We start from the raw sequence: 15,651 nt of genomic DNA on the forward strand, positions 1-15,651 counted from the left end.
TACCCATTTATTCACTGTGGGGAAATAACTAACTGCATGTAAAGTTTTACTGCTGAGAAATAGAAAATGATTTATTTTTACTCTTGCTTATATAAACTGATTAGTTGAAGCAGCAGCGACTGACGCAGCTCAGGAGCTCATGCCGGTCACTGATTAATTAGTTACAAGGAGAACAAAAAGCCAGATGAGTTCTACACGGCGTGATGCTTACTGTGAGCACACATTTAGAGAAATGTTCATAGGAAGTGTTATATACGGTTGAACACTCTCTTTATGACAAAGTAACAATGTGCAGCAAAGTGTGACTGCGTTTATTAAATCCACTTTCCTCTGCTTTACAGATGAGAGCTATTACCAAGGTGGGAAGTTCCAGTTTGAAATTGAGGTTCCAGATGCCTATAACATGGTGGTGAGTGCGCACATGATTTACTTCCAGATACCATAAACGTTCTGTCCTTACCTGCTGCCGGGCAGACTCTGTTCCCACAGTTCTGTTCCATCAAATATGCTTCAGTGGTGGGTGCCAAACATACACTGGGAAGGTTCGAAAAACAGGGCAGAAATAGAAAAAGGTCATGGAAATTTGCAGGACCTAAAAAGGTTGGAAATAGGATTGCCAAAAGAGTGCCAAAGAGTACCAGTGCCAAAACAAATACACTTACACTAAATTTAACAATAATGAAAGTAGCTTTATCTGTACCACAGGGGTGCCTAGGAGATTAGTTTTACAGCATGCGTGCCCAGGACTTACCCTAACAAGAATACTGGGGCAGATGTATTAAGCCTGGAGAAGTGATAAGTGCAAGGTGATAACGCACCAGCCAATCATTACATGTTTGAAAAATGACAGTTAGGACAGACTTGCCAGAACTCAGTGGGACCTATTCAAATAGCGTCAAGCTTTAACCCCCAGAACTAGTCCATTTTAAGCCCATTTCCTACCACAGCTAATGCACATTAACCCATAAGTGCCCAGAGCTAAACGCATTTGTAGCTGCGATAAGGGCAAAAAGCTCTACTTACTGCAGATTTCTCTATCGTCCTAGTGGATGCTGGGGTTCCTGAAAGGACCATGGGGAATAGCGGCTCCGCAGGAGACAGGGCACAAAAAGTAAAGCTTTAGGATCAGGTGGTGTGCACTGGCTCCTCCCCCTATGACCCTCCTCCAAGCCTCAGTTAGATTTTTGTGCCCGGCCGAGAAGGGTGCAATCTAGGTGGCTCTCCTAAAGAGCTGCTTAGAAAAGTTTAGCTTAGGTTTTTTATTTTACAGTGAGTCCTGCTGGCAACAGGATCACTGCAACGAGGGACTTAGGGGAGAAGAAGTGAACTCACCTGCGTGCAGGATGGATTGGCTTCTTGGCTACTGGACATTAGCTCCAGAGGGACGATCACAGGTACAGCCTGGATGGTCACCGGAGCCTCGCCGCCGGCCCCCTTGCAGATGCTGAAACGAGAAGAGGTCCAGAATCGGCGGCAGAAGACTCCTCAGTCTTCTTAAGGTAGCGCACAGCACTGCAGCTGTGCGCCATTTTCCTCTCAGCACACTTCACACGGCAGTCACTGAGGGTGCAGGGCGCTGGGAGGGGGGCGCCCTGGGAGGCAAATGAAAACCTTTTTTGGCTAAAAATACCTCACATATAGCCTCCGGGGGCTATATGGAGATATTTAACCCCTGCCAGAATCCGTTAAGAGCGGGAGACGAGGCCGCCGAAAAAGGGGCGGGGCCTATCTCCTCAGCACACAGCGCCATTTTCCCTCACAGAAAGGCTGGAGGGAAGGCTCCCAGGCTCTCCCCTGCACTGCACTACAGAAACAGGGTTAAAACAGAGAGGGGGGGCACTAATTTGGCGTTAGAAATATATAAAAAAGATGCTATAAGGGAAAACACTTATATAAGGTTGTCCCTATATAATTATAGCGTTTTTGGTGTGTGCTGGCAAACTCTCCCTCTGTCTCTCCAAAGGGCTAGTAGGTCCTGTCCTCTATCAGAGCATTCCCTGTGTGTGTGCTGTGTGTCGGTACGTGTGTGTCGACATGTATGAGGACGATGTTGGTGAGGAGGCGGAGCAATTGCCTGTAATGGTGATGTCACTCTCTAGGGAGTCGACACCGGAATGGATGGCTTATTTAGGGAATTACGTGATAATGTCAACACGCGCCAAGGTCGGTTGACGACATGAGACGGCCGACAAACAATTAGTACCGGTCCAGACGTCTCAAAAACACCGTCAGGGGTTTTTAAAACGCCCGTTTACTTTAGTCGGTCGACACAGACACAGACAGGGACACTGAATCCAGTGTCGACGGTGAATAAACAAACGTATTCCTTATTAGGGCCACACGTTAAGGGCAATGAAGGAGGTGTTACATATTTCTGATACTACAAGTACCACAAAAGAGGGTATTATGTGGGATGTGAAAAAACTACCGTAGTTTTTCCTGAATCAGATAAATTAAATGAAGTGTGTGATGATGCGTGGGTTCCCCCCGATAGAAAATATGGGCGGTATACCCTTTCCCGCCAGAAGTTAGGGCGCGTTGGGAAACACCCCTTAGGGTGGATAAGGCGCTCACACGCTTATCAGAACAAGTGGCGGTACCGTCTATAGATAGGGCCGTCCTCAAGGAGCCAGCTGACAGGAGGCTGGAAAAATATCATAAAAAGTATATACACACATACTGGTGTTATACTGCGACCAGCGATCGCCTCAGCCTGGATGTGCAGAGCTGGGGTGGCTTGGTCGGATTCCCTGACTAAAAATATTGATACCCTTGACAGGGACAGTATTTTATTGACTATAGAGCATTTAAAGGATGTATTTCTATATATGCGAGATGCACAGAGGGATATTTGCACTCTGGCATCAAGAGTAAGTGCGATGTCCATATCTGCCAGAAGATGTTTATGGACACGACAGTGGTCAGGTGATGCAGATTCCAAACGGCACAAAGGTGTATTGCCGTATAAAGGAAGAGGAGTTATTTGGGGTCGGTCCATCGGACCTGGTGGCCACGGCAACTGCTGGAAAATCCACCGTTTTTACCCTAAGTCACATCTCTGCAGAAAAAGACACCGTCTTTTCAGCTTCAGTCCTTTCGTCCCTATAAGAGTCATATCTGCCCAGGGATAGAGGAAAGGGAAGAAGACTGCAGCAGGCAGCCCATTCCCAGGAACAGAAGCGTTCCAACCCTTCTGACAAGCTCTCAGCATGACGCTGAGACCGTACAGGACCCCTGGATCCTACAAGTAGTATCCCAGGGGTACAGTTTGGAATGTCGAGACGTTTCCCCTGCGCAGGCTCCTGAAGGCTGCTTTACCAAGGTCTCCCTCCGTCAAGGAGGCAGTATGGGAAAAAATTCACGAGCTGTATTCCCAGCAGGTGATAATTAAATTACCCCTCCTACAACAAGAAAAGGGGTATTATTCCACACTATATTGTGGTATTGAAGCCAGAAGGCTAGGTGAGACCTATTCTAAATCTAAAAAAATTTGAACACTTACAAAGGTTCAAATCAAGATGGAGTCACTCAGAGCAGTGATAACGAACCGGGAAGAAGGGGACTATCTGGTGTCCCGAGACATCAGGGATGCTTACCTCCATGTCCCAAATTTGCCCTTATCACTAAGGGTACCTCAGGTTCGTGGTACAGAACTGTCACTATCAGTTTCAGACGCTGCCGTTTGGATTGTCTACGGCACCCCGGGTCTTTACCAAGGTAATGGCCGAAATGATGGTTCTTCTTCGAAGAAAAGGCGTCTTAATTATCCCTTACTTGGACGATCTCCTGATAAGGGCAAAGTCCAGGGAACAGTTGGAGGTCGGAGTAGCACTATCTCGGATACTGTTACAACAGCAGGGGTGGATTCTAAAGATTCCAAAATCGCAGCTGATCCCGACAACAAGTCTCCTGTGCTTAGGGATGATTCTGGACACAGTCCAGAAAAAGGTGTTTCTCCCGGAAGAGAAAGCCAGGGAGTTATCCGAGCTAGTCAGGAACCTCCTAAAATCAGTGCATCATTGCACAAGGGCCATGGTAAAAAAATGGTGACTTCCTTCGAAGCAATTCCAGTCGGCAGATTTCATGCAAGAACTTTTCAGTGGGATCTGCTGGACAAATGGTCCGGATCGCATCTTCAGATGCATCAGCGGATAACCCTATATCCAAGGACAAGGGTGTCTCTCCTGTGGTGGTTACAGAGTGCTCATCTTCTAGAGGGCCGCAGATTCGGCATTCAGTTTTGGATGTTGGTGACCACGGAGGCCAGCCCGAGAGGCTGGGGAGCAGTCACACAAGGAAAAAATTTCCAGGGAGTGTGATCAAGTCTGGAGATTTTTCTCCACATAAATATAGCTAAGGGTAAATTTATAATGCTCTAAGCTTAGCAAGACCTCTGCTTCAAGGTCAGCCGGTATTGATCCAGTGGGATAAAACATCACGGCAGTCGCCCACGTAAATAGACAGGGCGGCACAAGAAGCAGGAGGGCAGTGGCAAAAAACTGCAAGGACTTTTCGCTGGGCGGAAAATCATGTGATAGCACTGTCAGCAGTGTTTCATTCCGGGAATGGAAACTGGGAAGCAGACTTCCTCAGTAGGCACGACCTCCACCCGGCAGAGTGGGAACTTCATGGGGAAGTTTTCCACATAATTGTAAACCGTTGGGAATTACCAAAGGTGGACATGATGGCGTCCCGTCTGAACAAAAAACGGGACAGGTATTGCGCCAGGTTAAGAGACCCTCAGGCAATAGCTGTGGACGTTCTGGTAACACCGTGGGTGTACCAGTCGGTGTATGTGTTCCATCCTCTGCTTTTCATACCTAAGGTACTGAGAATTATAAGACGTAGAGGAGTAAGAACTATACTCATGGCTCCGGATTGGCCAAGAAGGACTTGGTACCCGGAACTTCAAGAGATGCTCACAGAGGACTTATGGCCTCTGCCGCTAAGAAGGGACTTGTTTCAGCAAGTACCATGTCTGTTCCAAGACTTACCGCAGCTGCGTTTGACGGCATGGCGGTGGAACGCCGGATCCTAAGGGAAAAGGCATTCAGGAAGAGGTCATTCCTACCCTGGTCAAAGCCAGAAAGGAGGTGACCGCACAACATTATCACCACATGTGGCGAAAATATGTTGCGTGGTGTGAGGCCAGGAAGGCCCCACGAAGAAATTTCAACTCGGTCGATTCCTGCATTTCTTGCAAACAGGAGTGTCTATGGGCCTCAAATTGGGGTCCATTAAGGTTCAAATTTCGGCCCTGTCGATTTTTCTTCCAGAAAGAAGTGGCTTCAGTTCCTGAAGTCCAGAAGTTTGTCAAGGGAGTATTGCATATACAACCCCCTTTTGTGCCTCCAGTGGCACTGTGGGATCTCAACGTAGTTCTGGGATTCCTCAAAACACATTGGTTTAAAACCAGTCAAATCTGTGGATTTGAAGCATCTCACATGAAAAGTGAACATGCTCTTGGACCTGGCCTGGACCAGGCGAGTGTCAAATTGGTGGTTTTTTTCTCAAAAAAGCCCATATCTGTTTGTCCATTCGAACAGGGCAGAGCTGCGGACTCGTCCCCAGTTCTCTCCCTAAGGTGGTGTCAGTGTTTCACCTGAACCAGCTTATTGTGGTGTCTTGCGCCTACTAGGGACTTGGAGGACTCCAAGTTGCTAGATGTGGTCAGGGCCCTGAAAATATAGGTTCCAGGACGGCTGGAGTCAGGAAAACTGACTTGCTGTTATCCTGTATGCACCCAACAAACTGGGTGCTCTTGCTTTTAAGCAGACTTTTGCTAGTTGGATGTGTAATACAATTCAGCTTGCACATTCTGTGGCAGGCCTGCCACAGCCAAAATATGTAAATGCCCATTCCACAAGGAAGGTGGGCTCATCTTGGGCGGCTGCCCGAGGGGTCTCGGCTTTACAACTTTGCCGAGCGGCTATTTAGTCAGGGGCAAACACGTTTGTAAAATCCTACAAATTTGATACCCTGGCTAAGGAGGACCTGGAGTTCTCTCATTCGGTGCTGCAGAGTCATCCGCACTCTCCCGCCCGTTTGGGAGCTTTGGTATAATCCCCATGGTCCTTTCAGGAACCCCAGCATCCACTAGGACGATAGAGAAAATAAGAATTTACTTACCGATAATTCTATTTCTCGGAGTCCGTAGTGGATGCTGGGCGCCCATCCCAAGTGCGGATTATCTGCATTACTTGTACATAGTTACAAAAATCGGGTTATTATTGTTGTGAGCCATCTTTTCAGAGGCTCCGCTGTTATCATACTGTTAACTGGGTTCAGATCACAGGTTGTACAGTGTGATTGGTGTGGCTGGTATGAGTCTTACCCGGGATTCATAAATCCTTCCTTATTGTGTACGCTCGTCCGGGCACAGTACCTAACTGAGGCTTGGAGGAGGGTCATAGGGGGAGGAGCCAGTGCACACCACCTGATCCTAAAGCTTTACTTTTTGTGCCCTGTCTCCTGCGGAGCCGCTATTCCCCATGGTCCTTTCAGGAACCCCAGCATCCACTACGGACTCCGAGAAATAGAATTATCGGTAAGTAAATTCTTATTTTCTGTTTGCACCTCAGATAGGCGCGAACGGAAATCCATGGTAAATGGAGCCTTTAGCTTACCATGGGCTGCAATTGAATAGCGCCGGGTGCTGCTACAAGCTCGCAGTAAGCCCCACAGCTAATTGAATAGGCCCCAATGCCTCTTCTAGCATTTTACCAGCAGATGAGTACATTAGTATATTTTGATTAGAACATGATTTCTAGTTGGTGTAGGATAAAACTTGGTACTGTAGCTTTTGAGTTGATTTGCCTGTTGATGAAATGGTAATTTTATTACAACGTGATAACCTTAACCTCCGTAAAGAAAACCCGATTTGGTTCTATTAATGCATTGTGAAATCACCCCATAAAAAATGCAGCTACATTACCATTCTAATAGCTTTAACAAAACACTTGTTTAAAATGTTTTCTTATTCTCTGATTGATTCTTCCAAAATAAGTCAGAGCTGGTGGATGTAATTAATTGAAATACTTGTGTCAGTTGCGAACAAATACCAGTCTCATTGTAGGTAATATTGCAACATAATTTCTTTAACGGTCTATAAATAAAAAATAAATTACACTTTTTCTTCTTTCTATGCACGGGGTAGAGAGAAACGATCTTACACTGGAGTGTAGGGTATTCCAAGCCGAGGGGACTGTACAGATCAATCATTATCACAAAATTATCTTCTGACCTACAGTAGTAGCAAATAATGTTTGTTACACTTAAATCCATATAATATTTTGTACGGTCCAACATACATGCGGGATCCACAGCAAAAGCCGCCTGTCTGATGCCCCCCGTTATTAGGGAGAAGGGGCAGACCTAGAAAAGGAGGCAAACCTGCCCGGCTCTGGGAACTGGTTAAATATGGGCCTGGGACATAATGAAGGAGGGGGTAATATGGAGTGTAGTCTGGGCAAACCGAGGTGACCCGGCAGCCAGGTAGTTAAGTAATAATTTACAATGAAATATAAAACTTCAAAATGACATTCACAATTTATTATTCAGGAGGAATAATATTATTTTTTTCATAGGTTTTAGAATTAGTTCCTGTTTTCTTGTTAAGTCAATAAACTAAGAAATATGTGGTTGAGTTGCTGCTTGTCATTTTTCTCTGCAATTTGTAGACCTTTCAAAAGATGTGCAGAGGAAACAAAATCGATAGACACAGCGGAGAGGGGAGTTAGGTGTCAGAGAGCAATGTTCCAGAAGTCTGTGTTCTTAGATGTAACAGGTTCTGCGCTGCATTACCGTCAGAGACTGGGCTTTAATCTCGTTCCTCGTCATGCTTTTATTTAAGGACCGTAGCAGCCTTCTTGATGTCCGCAAGCTACAGTATGGTTAAGTGGCACACAGTGTGCAGTTCCTGCATTCATACTAAGAAATCTCAAAGATTAAAGGCGTTTTACTTGTTTGGAAAATTAATTCTTCCTAATGACATACAGCATTTCTTAGAGCTATCTCACCCTTTGCTGAGCTGTGTTTATGGGAAGACTGCACATATACGCTGGACGGACCTGTGTATTACAGTAACCATTGCGTGTAACAAATCTAACGGATTACAAGTGTCTGGAGTTCACCTCCACACTAGAGATAAATACACAATGGGGGTAATTCCAAGTTGATCGCAGCAGGAATTTTGTTAGCAGTTGGGCAAAACCATGTGCACTGCAGGGGAGGCAGATATAACATGTGCAGAGAGAGTTAGATTTGGGTGGGTTATTTTATTTCTGTGCAGGCTAAATACTGGCTGCTTTATTTTTACACTGCAATTTAGATTGCAGATTGAACTCACCACACCCAAATCTAACTCTTTCTGCAAATGTTATATCTGCCCCCCTGCAGTGCACATGGTTTTGCCCAATTGCTAACTAAATTCCTGCTGCCATCAACTTGGAATTACCTCCAATGTGCCGGTTAACATGACAAAAGTTTGGAGATGTTGTGACATGTATCCACCAACTTTTGACGTTGTCTGCAAGGTTTCGTGGTGTTTCTTGCCAAAGCCAAAGTAACCGAAATTGTGGGGTACAAAAATACTAATTGTACAAAGAACTTCGCTAAAAAAGATCTGTGTGTAATGTTCAGGGTGAAGATCTTTCTCAAACCCCTTTGAGTTTTGAATCTTCTATGTGATTTCATAAAAAAAAGTTTTTTGAAGTTTTTACATTCCATCAACTTGCTACATTTTTATCAGTTTCTAGATCAAAACTTTGGTTTTATCCTGCACACGTAAGAGAACCGCCAGCAAGCCATCAGTTGAAAAGCAATCACAGGGGGTACAATGTAATGGTCCAAGGCTCTTAACACCCTGGTCTAATATATTAAACTATTAAATAAATTATAAAAAAGCATAGGAGGCAATTCAGGGACAATGCTGGCGATGTACCATTGGGACGGAGTGTGAACTTCAGAAATAGCACCCATACTCCACCCCTCTGTTGTGCTGGTAAATGCATAGTGTTAGTCGGGTGGTCTTCAGTTTGCCGACTGTCAGGATCCCGGCGCCGGCATACCGACACTTTTTCTCCCTCTTGGGGGTCCAATAGAATAGATAGCATGGCGCGCGTAGCACGCCACCGAGTCCGCAGCAAGCCCGCAAGGGGCTCATTTGCGCTCGCCCAGCTGTCGGTATGCCAGCGGTTGGGATTCCGGCGCCGGTATGCTGGCCGCCGGGAGCCCGGCCGCCAGCGTACCCTACTTACACCCGTGTTAGCCTACTGTATCATATGAATAGGAGATGTGCACAGTGCATATCTCCTGTACCTCATGTCAGAATATACAATAACCTACTGTATATAATTGAAAAAGTTTAATGAAATAATGCACTAACCACTTCCTTATCTACTTAATAAAATATATAAAAAAAAATCATCTTCCTATATATTTTATATATATATATATATAGAGAAAAAAATATGGTTAGAGATATACTGTATTATTATTACTAAGTATTTATATAGCGCACACATATTCTGCAGTGAATTACAGATAATATTTTGTACATTCGCATCAGTCCCTGCCCCAGTGAAGCTTACAATCTATATCACTGTACACCCTAATATTTTGGACACAAGCATGCACAATGCATCGAAAACGTGATCCGTATGGGCATCTTTCCAACCTGTCTTTTCCTCTTTTTCCCTGTCTTTCTCCCTCACTTTCCCTATCTTTTCCAGTATCTAGGGTAAATGTAACAGCCTGTGCAATGCAGCATCAGAAGAGGGTTTCTGTCAAGTGTGCCTGATGTTGTTGGCGCTTGTGTCCAAAATAATTTCTATCCTCTCTCTCTCTCTCTCTCTCTCTCTCTCTCTCTCTCTCTCACTTTTTTCTCTGTGGTTGAAAAATCTATTAACATTTATTGATATAGCCACAGCATACAAGACTAGAAAAAGAGGCAAGAGAGCCGCTTCTCTACAGGAGCTTAAAGGTTTAGCATTTTTATTAGGAGCTAAACACTTAATTATACAGCGAGCTACCAAAGTAAAAAAAAAAAAAAAAACTCTGCTGAAGCTGTATGCTCCCTCCATGAGATCTTCCATTACTTGATGCTTACTTATACCCGTTTTCCACCACTGTAGCACGGGTCGCAACCGTGTCAACCCGTGCTACAGCCCCCTTCAGACAGCGCTCACCAGGGCCGCCCTCCCATGCACTGTGAACAGGAGCCGTGACGCCTCGACACGGCTCCCGTTCACACTACACCGCTTACCGGGTTGAACACGTGTTGAACCCGGCAAGCTACCTGGGTAGGATTCCCGGATCACTTGATCCGGGAATTTGCCGGGGGACCCTTTTCCACTAGGAAAAAACACGGTTAAATGCGCAACCCCCCCTCCCCCTCAGACTTCTTTGCCAATGTCACCTTAGTGACTGTCACTTAGTACCCTAATGATTAAATTACTTCCTCTAGCCGTGGTTATGATCTGTCTTAAGAGTGCTTAAAGGGGTGCTGGTAAAACCATTAACAGAATCATTCAACCAGCCACTGAAGGTTGACATACATTAGGTCGACATGGTCATTAGGTCGACATGTACTAGGTCAAAAGGTCGACATGAGGTTTTTTTGTTTGTTTTTTTAATTACATTTTTGGGCTTTTTCCATACTTGACGATCCACGTGGACTACGATTGGAACGGTAACCTTGCCCGAAGCATGGGGAGTCATGCTAGGGGACACGGTGCACTAATTGGGGTTTCCCGTCACTTTACGGAGAAAACGAAACCAAAAACAGTCCAAAAACTCATGTCGACCTTTTCACCTGTCAACCTAGTACATGTTGACCTAATTCCCATGTCGACCTTCAGTGTTCGATCTAATGACTGTCGACCCAACGACCCATACCCGCATCAAGAGTACTCCCCATCGAAGGTCAATTTTCCATATGAATGATGATAATCCACTCATAATATAATGGGGGCAGATTGAATTAGTCACCCTCATGTACTACTTTAATGCATGTTATCCTAGAAAGATAGCTCTGCTGATATTTGCTCATAGATGTACTGTACCAACAAAAATGAGTTAGGAGTTCCTTCCTGTAATTACCCACAGTATAAACAGCCCCACAACATAGGAACACTTAATACAATTTGCCACATTGTGTCACTGAGAGACCTAAAGTGTGACGGAAGGCCCAGAGGTAGGGCCGTAACTGGGGGTGTGCAACTGGCTATCAGAGTGACTGCAATGGCACCGTGCAGCCAGAATCTCTGCTGCAGTGCAACCCGGAGCGTCCTTTAGGCACTCAAGACAGGCACTCTGTGCAGCACCGAGAGCATCCAGAGGATAATCCGGGTAGTGCTGCACTTACCATCGTTGGTGGCCCTGCCCCTCCGTGACATCATCAGTCAGGGGGCATGGTTGGGACATGGCTCATCAAAGCCCTGTTACGGCACTGTCCACAGGGATAACATAATACCACTGTATGCCTAGCATTTAGCTCTCTAAGTGCCAGGCTGATTTAAGTAAGGACATGTGAGTTTACAATCCCTTTAATTTAAATAGAGTGGCATAACCTAACAAAGAATAATTATGTATGACTATGCTGTGTTCTTTCTGCAAATATCAGAACTGCAGGAAACATTCTGCTCACATGTAGAGTGCACATTTTCTGCTCCGGAACGTTAACAATGAGCATGTTTCTGATGCGGGAAGCAAAGCAACAAAAGGGCAAGTAACTGCATCTGGACAAACCATGCTGCACTGCAAGGAGAGCAAATACATGTATTATTTCTCTTACGTCCTAGAGGATGCTGGGGTTCCATTTAGTACCATGGGGTATAGACATGTCCACTAGGAGCCACTGGCACTTTAAGAGTTTAACAGTGTGGGCTGACCCCTCCCTCTATGCCCCTCCTACCAGACTCAGTTTAGAAAATGTGCCCGGAGGAGCCGGTCACAGCTAGGGGAACTCCTAGGAGTTTTCTTAGTTTTATTATTTTCTAGAGTTTGTTAGCTTACAGGAGGCTGTTTGGCAACAGGCTGCCTGCTTTGTGGGACTTAGGGGGGAGTAATGAACCAACTTAATAAAGAGTTAATGGTACATTACTCCGCTGACAGGACACTGAGCTCCTGAGGGAAATGTCCGCAAGCCCACGAGGCAACTGCACACTCCCACAGCACGGCCGCCACCCCCTAATAGAGGCAGAAGATAGAAGAGTGGTGAGTACAGCACTGACGTCCCAGTTAGCGGGTCGCTGACGGGTATACAAGGCGGCACAAGGGTGGGCTCAGCAACATGCACAAAATGTAGGCGCTGTTGAGGGGCGTCCTGAGCCAGCGCGATAAACCCTACACTGGTCAAGAGTTACAGGGGCTAATCCCACTGTTAACAATAATACCTCAGGCCAGTATAAATAACAAAGTGCTGGAAGCCGCTCGCCATTGCAGGGGGCGGGGCTTCCTCAGAGGTGACCAACGGCTCACCGGCGCCATTTTCTCCCTGCTGATCTCCACACAAGACACTGACAGGGAAGCACTGTCCCTCCACATAACTCCAGCACCTCTGCGGTACCAGGGGGTTATAGATTGGGGGGGGGGGGGGGGGGGGAGTGTGATGATAATACTACTAGCTACCCTGTTAAGGATAGTTAGTCAGTGCCGGACTGTTATCATATTAACAGCCTGAAAGGCTGCGGTGTGGCTGGCTCCTCATACTCTGTGACTCTCAGAAAGTACTCTGGGGGAAACTGTGTCTGACAATTTCCTGGGTGTGTGTGTAAGGGTACATATATCTCACATTACCATTTCTGGGGACTTTGGGTCCTGTACTGCAGAATGTATATCTTCACCTGAGGACTCTATACCATGTACTCAAGAGTGTACAAATGCTCAACCTTCTGGGTCTCAACCCACCTGAGTGGATTCCATAAGGGGGATGATATCCAGTATTTCTACAAAATTATCCCATACTGAGACACAATTTTTGAGAAAATCTGTTGAGGTTATGATGCATCACCTAAGAAAACCCAACAAAAGAGAGTTGGAAAGTAGACTCTTGTGTGGGAGCACTCAATCCAGAGGATTGGGTGTGTATTAATCAATTCTGATAAAACATAATTTTATTAATTCATTATTAAAATATGGTTGTAGGAGTAAATTGTACGTGAATAGTATAGCTACGCGAAAATATAACACTGTATTGTGTCTAATTCATGTGGTTTTCAATACCACAATAAAAACCGGAAATCCAAATATTTGGGCTATTGGTTTTACTGAATCACAGTAACACCTTTGTATAATGTATGACCATCATTTATTCTACAGCAATCCTATTCAGGATTATTTAGTCGTAGAGAATTAAATCATAAGTCATACAAAACCGAATCCCAATTGGTATTATTGGGGATCACTCTAGATCGGGCAGAAGAATTTTTTGCAGTACCAGGGTGTTCCAGGGTGGTCTCCCATCCGAGTACTGACCCGGCCCTCCACTGCTTGGCTTCCAAGATCAGATGAGATCGGGCATCTCCAGCGGGGTATGTCCGCAATTATTTAATCTGTCCGTTCAGTCAATCCCAATACCCGTATCGCCAAAATTGTATATCAAAGGTGATCTGAATCAGTCGTGTGTTCAGTATCTAGAATTATCTTATGCCCATAGAAATTAAATTGTAGCAATATTAACCATATGCAATAATTATACACAGGGGCATCCACTGTGCAATTCGACAAAATTACATTGAGGACAGTTAACATATACAGAAATTCTATGCAAGGGCGTCCACTTGCATAGCCAGGATAGGGTGGTGATATATGATAAGGCAACAATTATAGCAATCCTGTTGCTGTAAAAAATGGTATATGTAGCCTCAAATAATTTATATCACACACACCCCAAAAAAAACAAAATCTCACTGTATATGAGCCTCTATCCTGATCATATATTTGCAAAGAAATTATTCTTTTAAAACATCATGTCAGAGAGACTAAAGTGTGAGAGAGAGCAAAAAACAGTTAAGGATATTTTTTGATATCCACAGCAGAAGACAATGCACATAGAAATAATTAAGTAGCAATTTGCTGCAAGGTTAGAACTAATATACAGCTTAAAGATTCTTTGTACAATATTGTCTGCTGTGGATGTCAAAAAATATCCTTAGCTGTTTTTTGCTCTCTCTCACACTTTAGTCTCTCTGACATGATGTTTTAAAATAATAATTTCTTTGCAAATATATGATCAGGATAGAGGCTCATATACAGTGAGATTTTGTTTTTTTGGGGTATGTGTGATATAAATTATTTGAGGCTACATATACCATTTCTTTTTCATCCACTAGGGGTCACTGGAGTACTCTTGGGATATGGACGGCTTCCACCGGAAGAAGGCACTGAATAAATTAATTTTTGAGACTACTCCTCCCCTCCATATCCTCGAGCACTTCAGTGGTTTTTCTGTGCTCGACACAGTTAGAAGGCATAGTGGAGCTCGTCCACAAAGTATTGGAATTTTTTCTAAGTTTTTTTTTTCCTTTCAAGGATTTCCACGTCCTTTTTCCCCTTCTAACAGGCGTGGGTCAGGGACAGTGGAAGCGGCTGAGAACAGCCGTGAGTGTCGGACCTCTCTGTAAAGAGCTCCCTCACTCCACCTGCAGGCTGCCTGCAAAAAGCTGGACGGAGCTTGGATGAGAAGCCCCGTCATAGACTTTTGTTACGGTCCAGGTATGTTGGGTAGGGGCGGTCAGCTTATGCTGCCGCCCCACTATTGGGGATTGTATTGGGCATGTTTTACTCACTAACGACCGCTGCCCGGAGCGCGTGTGCATAGGCCGCTTCACGGCTCTATGCAGCGCGCTCTCACTCTCCGCCGCTCCCAGCATCTTAAGTTACCTAGCAGACCGCTGCTCCCTGCGCCGCAGCAGCCGATATGTTCCCCGCTGCCTGGCTACACAGGAGGCCACTCCACTCTATGCTGTGTGTGGCGGGCCGGGAGCGCGTGTGCATAGGCCGCTCCACGGCTCTATGCAGTACGCTCTCTGCTCCCGCTGACCGCCCGCATCAGCCGAGGAGTTCCCCGCTGCCTTGGCATACAGGTACAGGCCGCTCACACGGCCCTATGCAAAGTTCCACAGGCCCCGACCCGGTGCTGTACACGGAGGTCGTGGGGGTGGGGGGAGACATTAGCAGTATTGGCAGTGTTAAGCTTTGTAGAAAAACTTGGTACTTAACATGTTTAATGTTCTCCTGTCTGTTCCAGGATTCCTATATTACATCTCGGCTTAAGAGTGGTACTAGGGGAATTTGGGGGTCAGTTTTCTTATTGCTGGCAGGCACTGCACTTGCCTGATATATACAAGGAACTTTGGTGTTATTACTGAGTCGTGCAGACTGTCTGTGTGTAGTTTGTATTGTCTGTCTTTATAATGAGTAAGACACCAGCAAAATCTAAGAAACATTTTTCATGTCATGTCTGTAAGAGTGTGTTGCCTGATGGATCCACCACATGTACAGCATGTGTTGTTAATACAGCCACAAATACGATTTCCACAGAAGTAAAGCCAGCATCTCTGGACCCTCCATGGGCTTTACTTGCAGATGTATTAGTTGGTTTACAATCAGAGCTGGCCGCCTCTCGTGAAGAAAGAGAGGCGGCAAGAT

The 15,651-nt window shown here is 45.4% G+C and overlaps 1 protein-coding gene and 1 pseudogene across 3 annotated transcripts in view; one reads left to right on the plus strand and one right to left on the minus strand.

Annotated features, from left to right (window-relative positions):
• The window catches only part of UBE2F (ubiquitin conjugating enzyme E2 F (putative)), a 490,291-nt gene that overhangs the window by 212,672 nt on the left and 261,968 nt on the right, over window positions 1-15,651 (plus strand). For all 3 annotated transcript variants that reach the window (XM_063933173.1, XM_063933174.1, XM_063933172.1), the window contains exon 5: window positions 342-409. In XM_063933173.1, the coding sequence (XP_063789243.1) occupies window positions 342-409 (68 nt within the window). The remainder of the gene's footprint in view (window positions 1-341; window positions 410-15,651) is intronic.
• On the minus strand, window positions 13,427-13,546 carry LOC134945981 (5S ribosomal RNA; annotated as a pseudogene).

Source organism: Pseudophryne corroboree, chromosome 7, assembly GCF_028390025.1.
Source record: "Pseudophryne corroboree isolate aPseCor3 chromosome 7, aPseCor3.hap2, whole genome shotgun sequence".
Taxonomy (NCBI): domain Eukaryota; kingdom Metazoa; phylum Chordata; class Amphibia; order Anura; family Myobatrachidae; genus Pseudophryne; species Pseudophryne corroboree.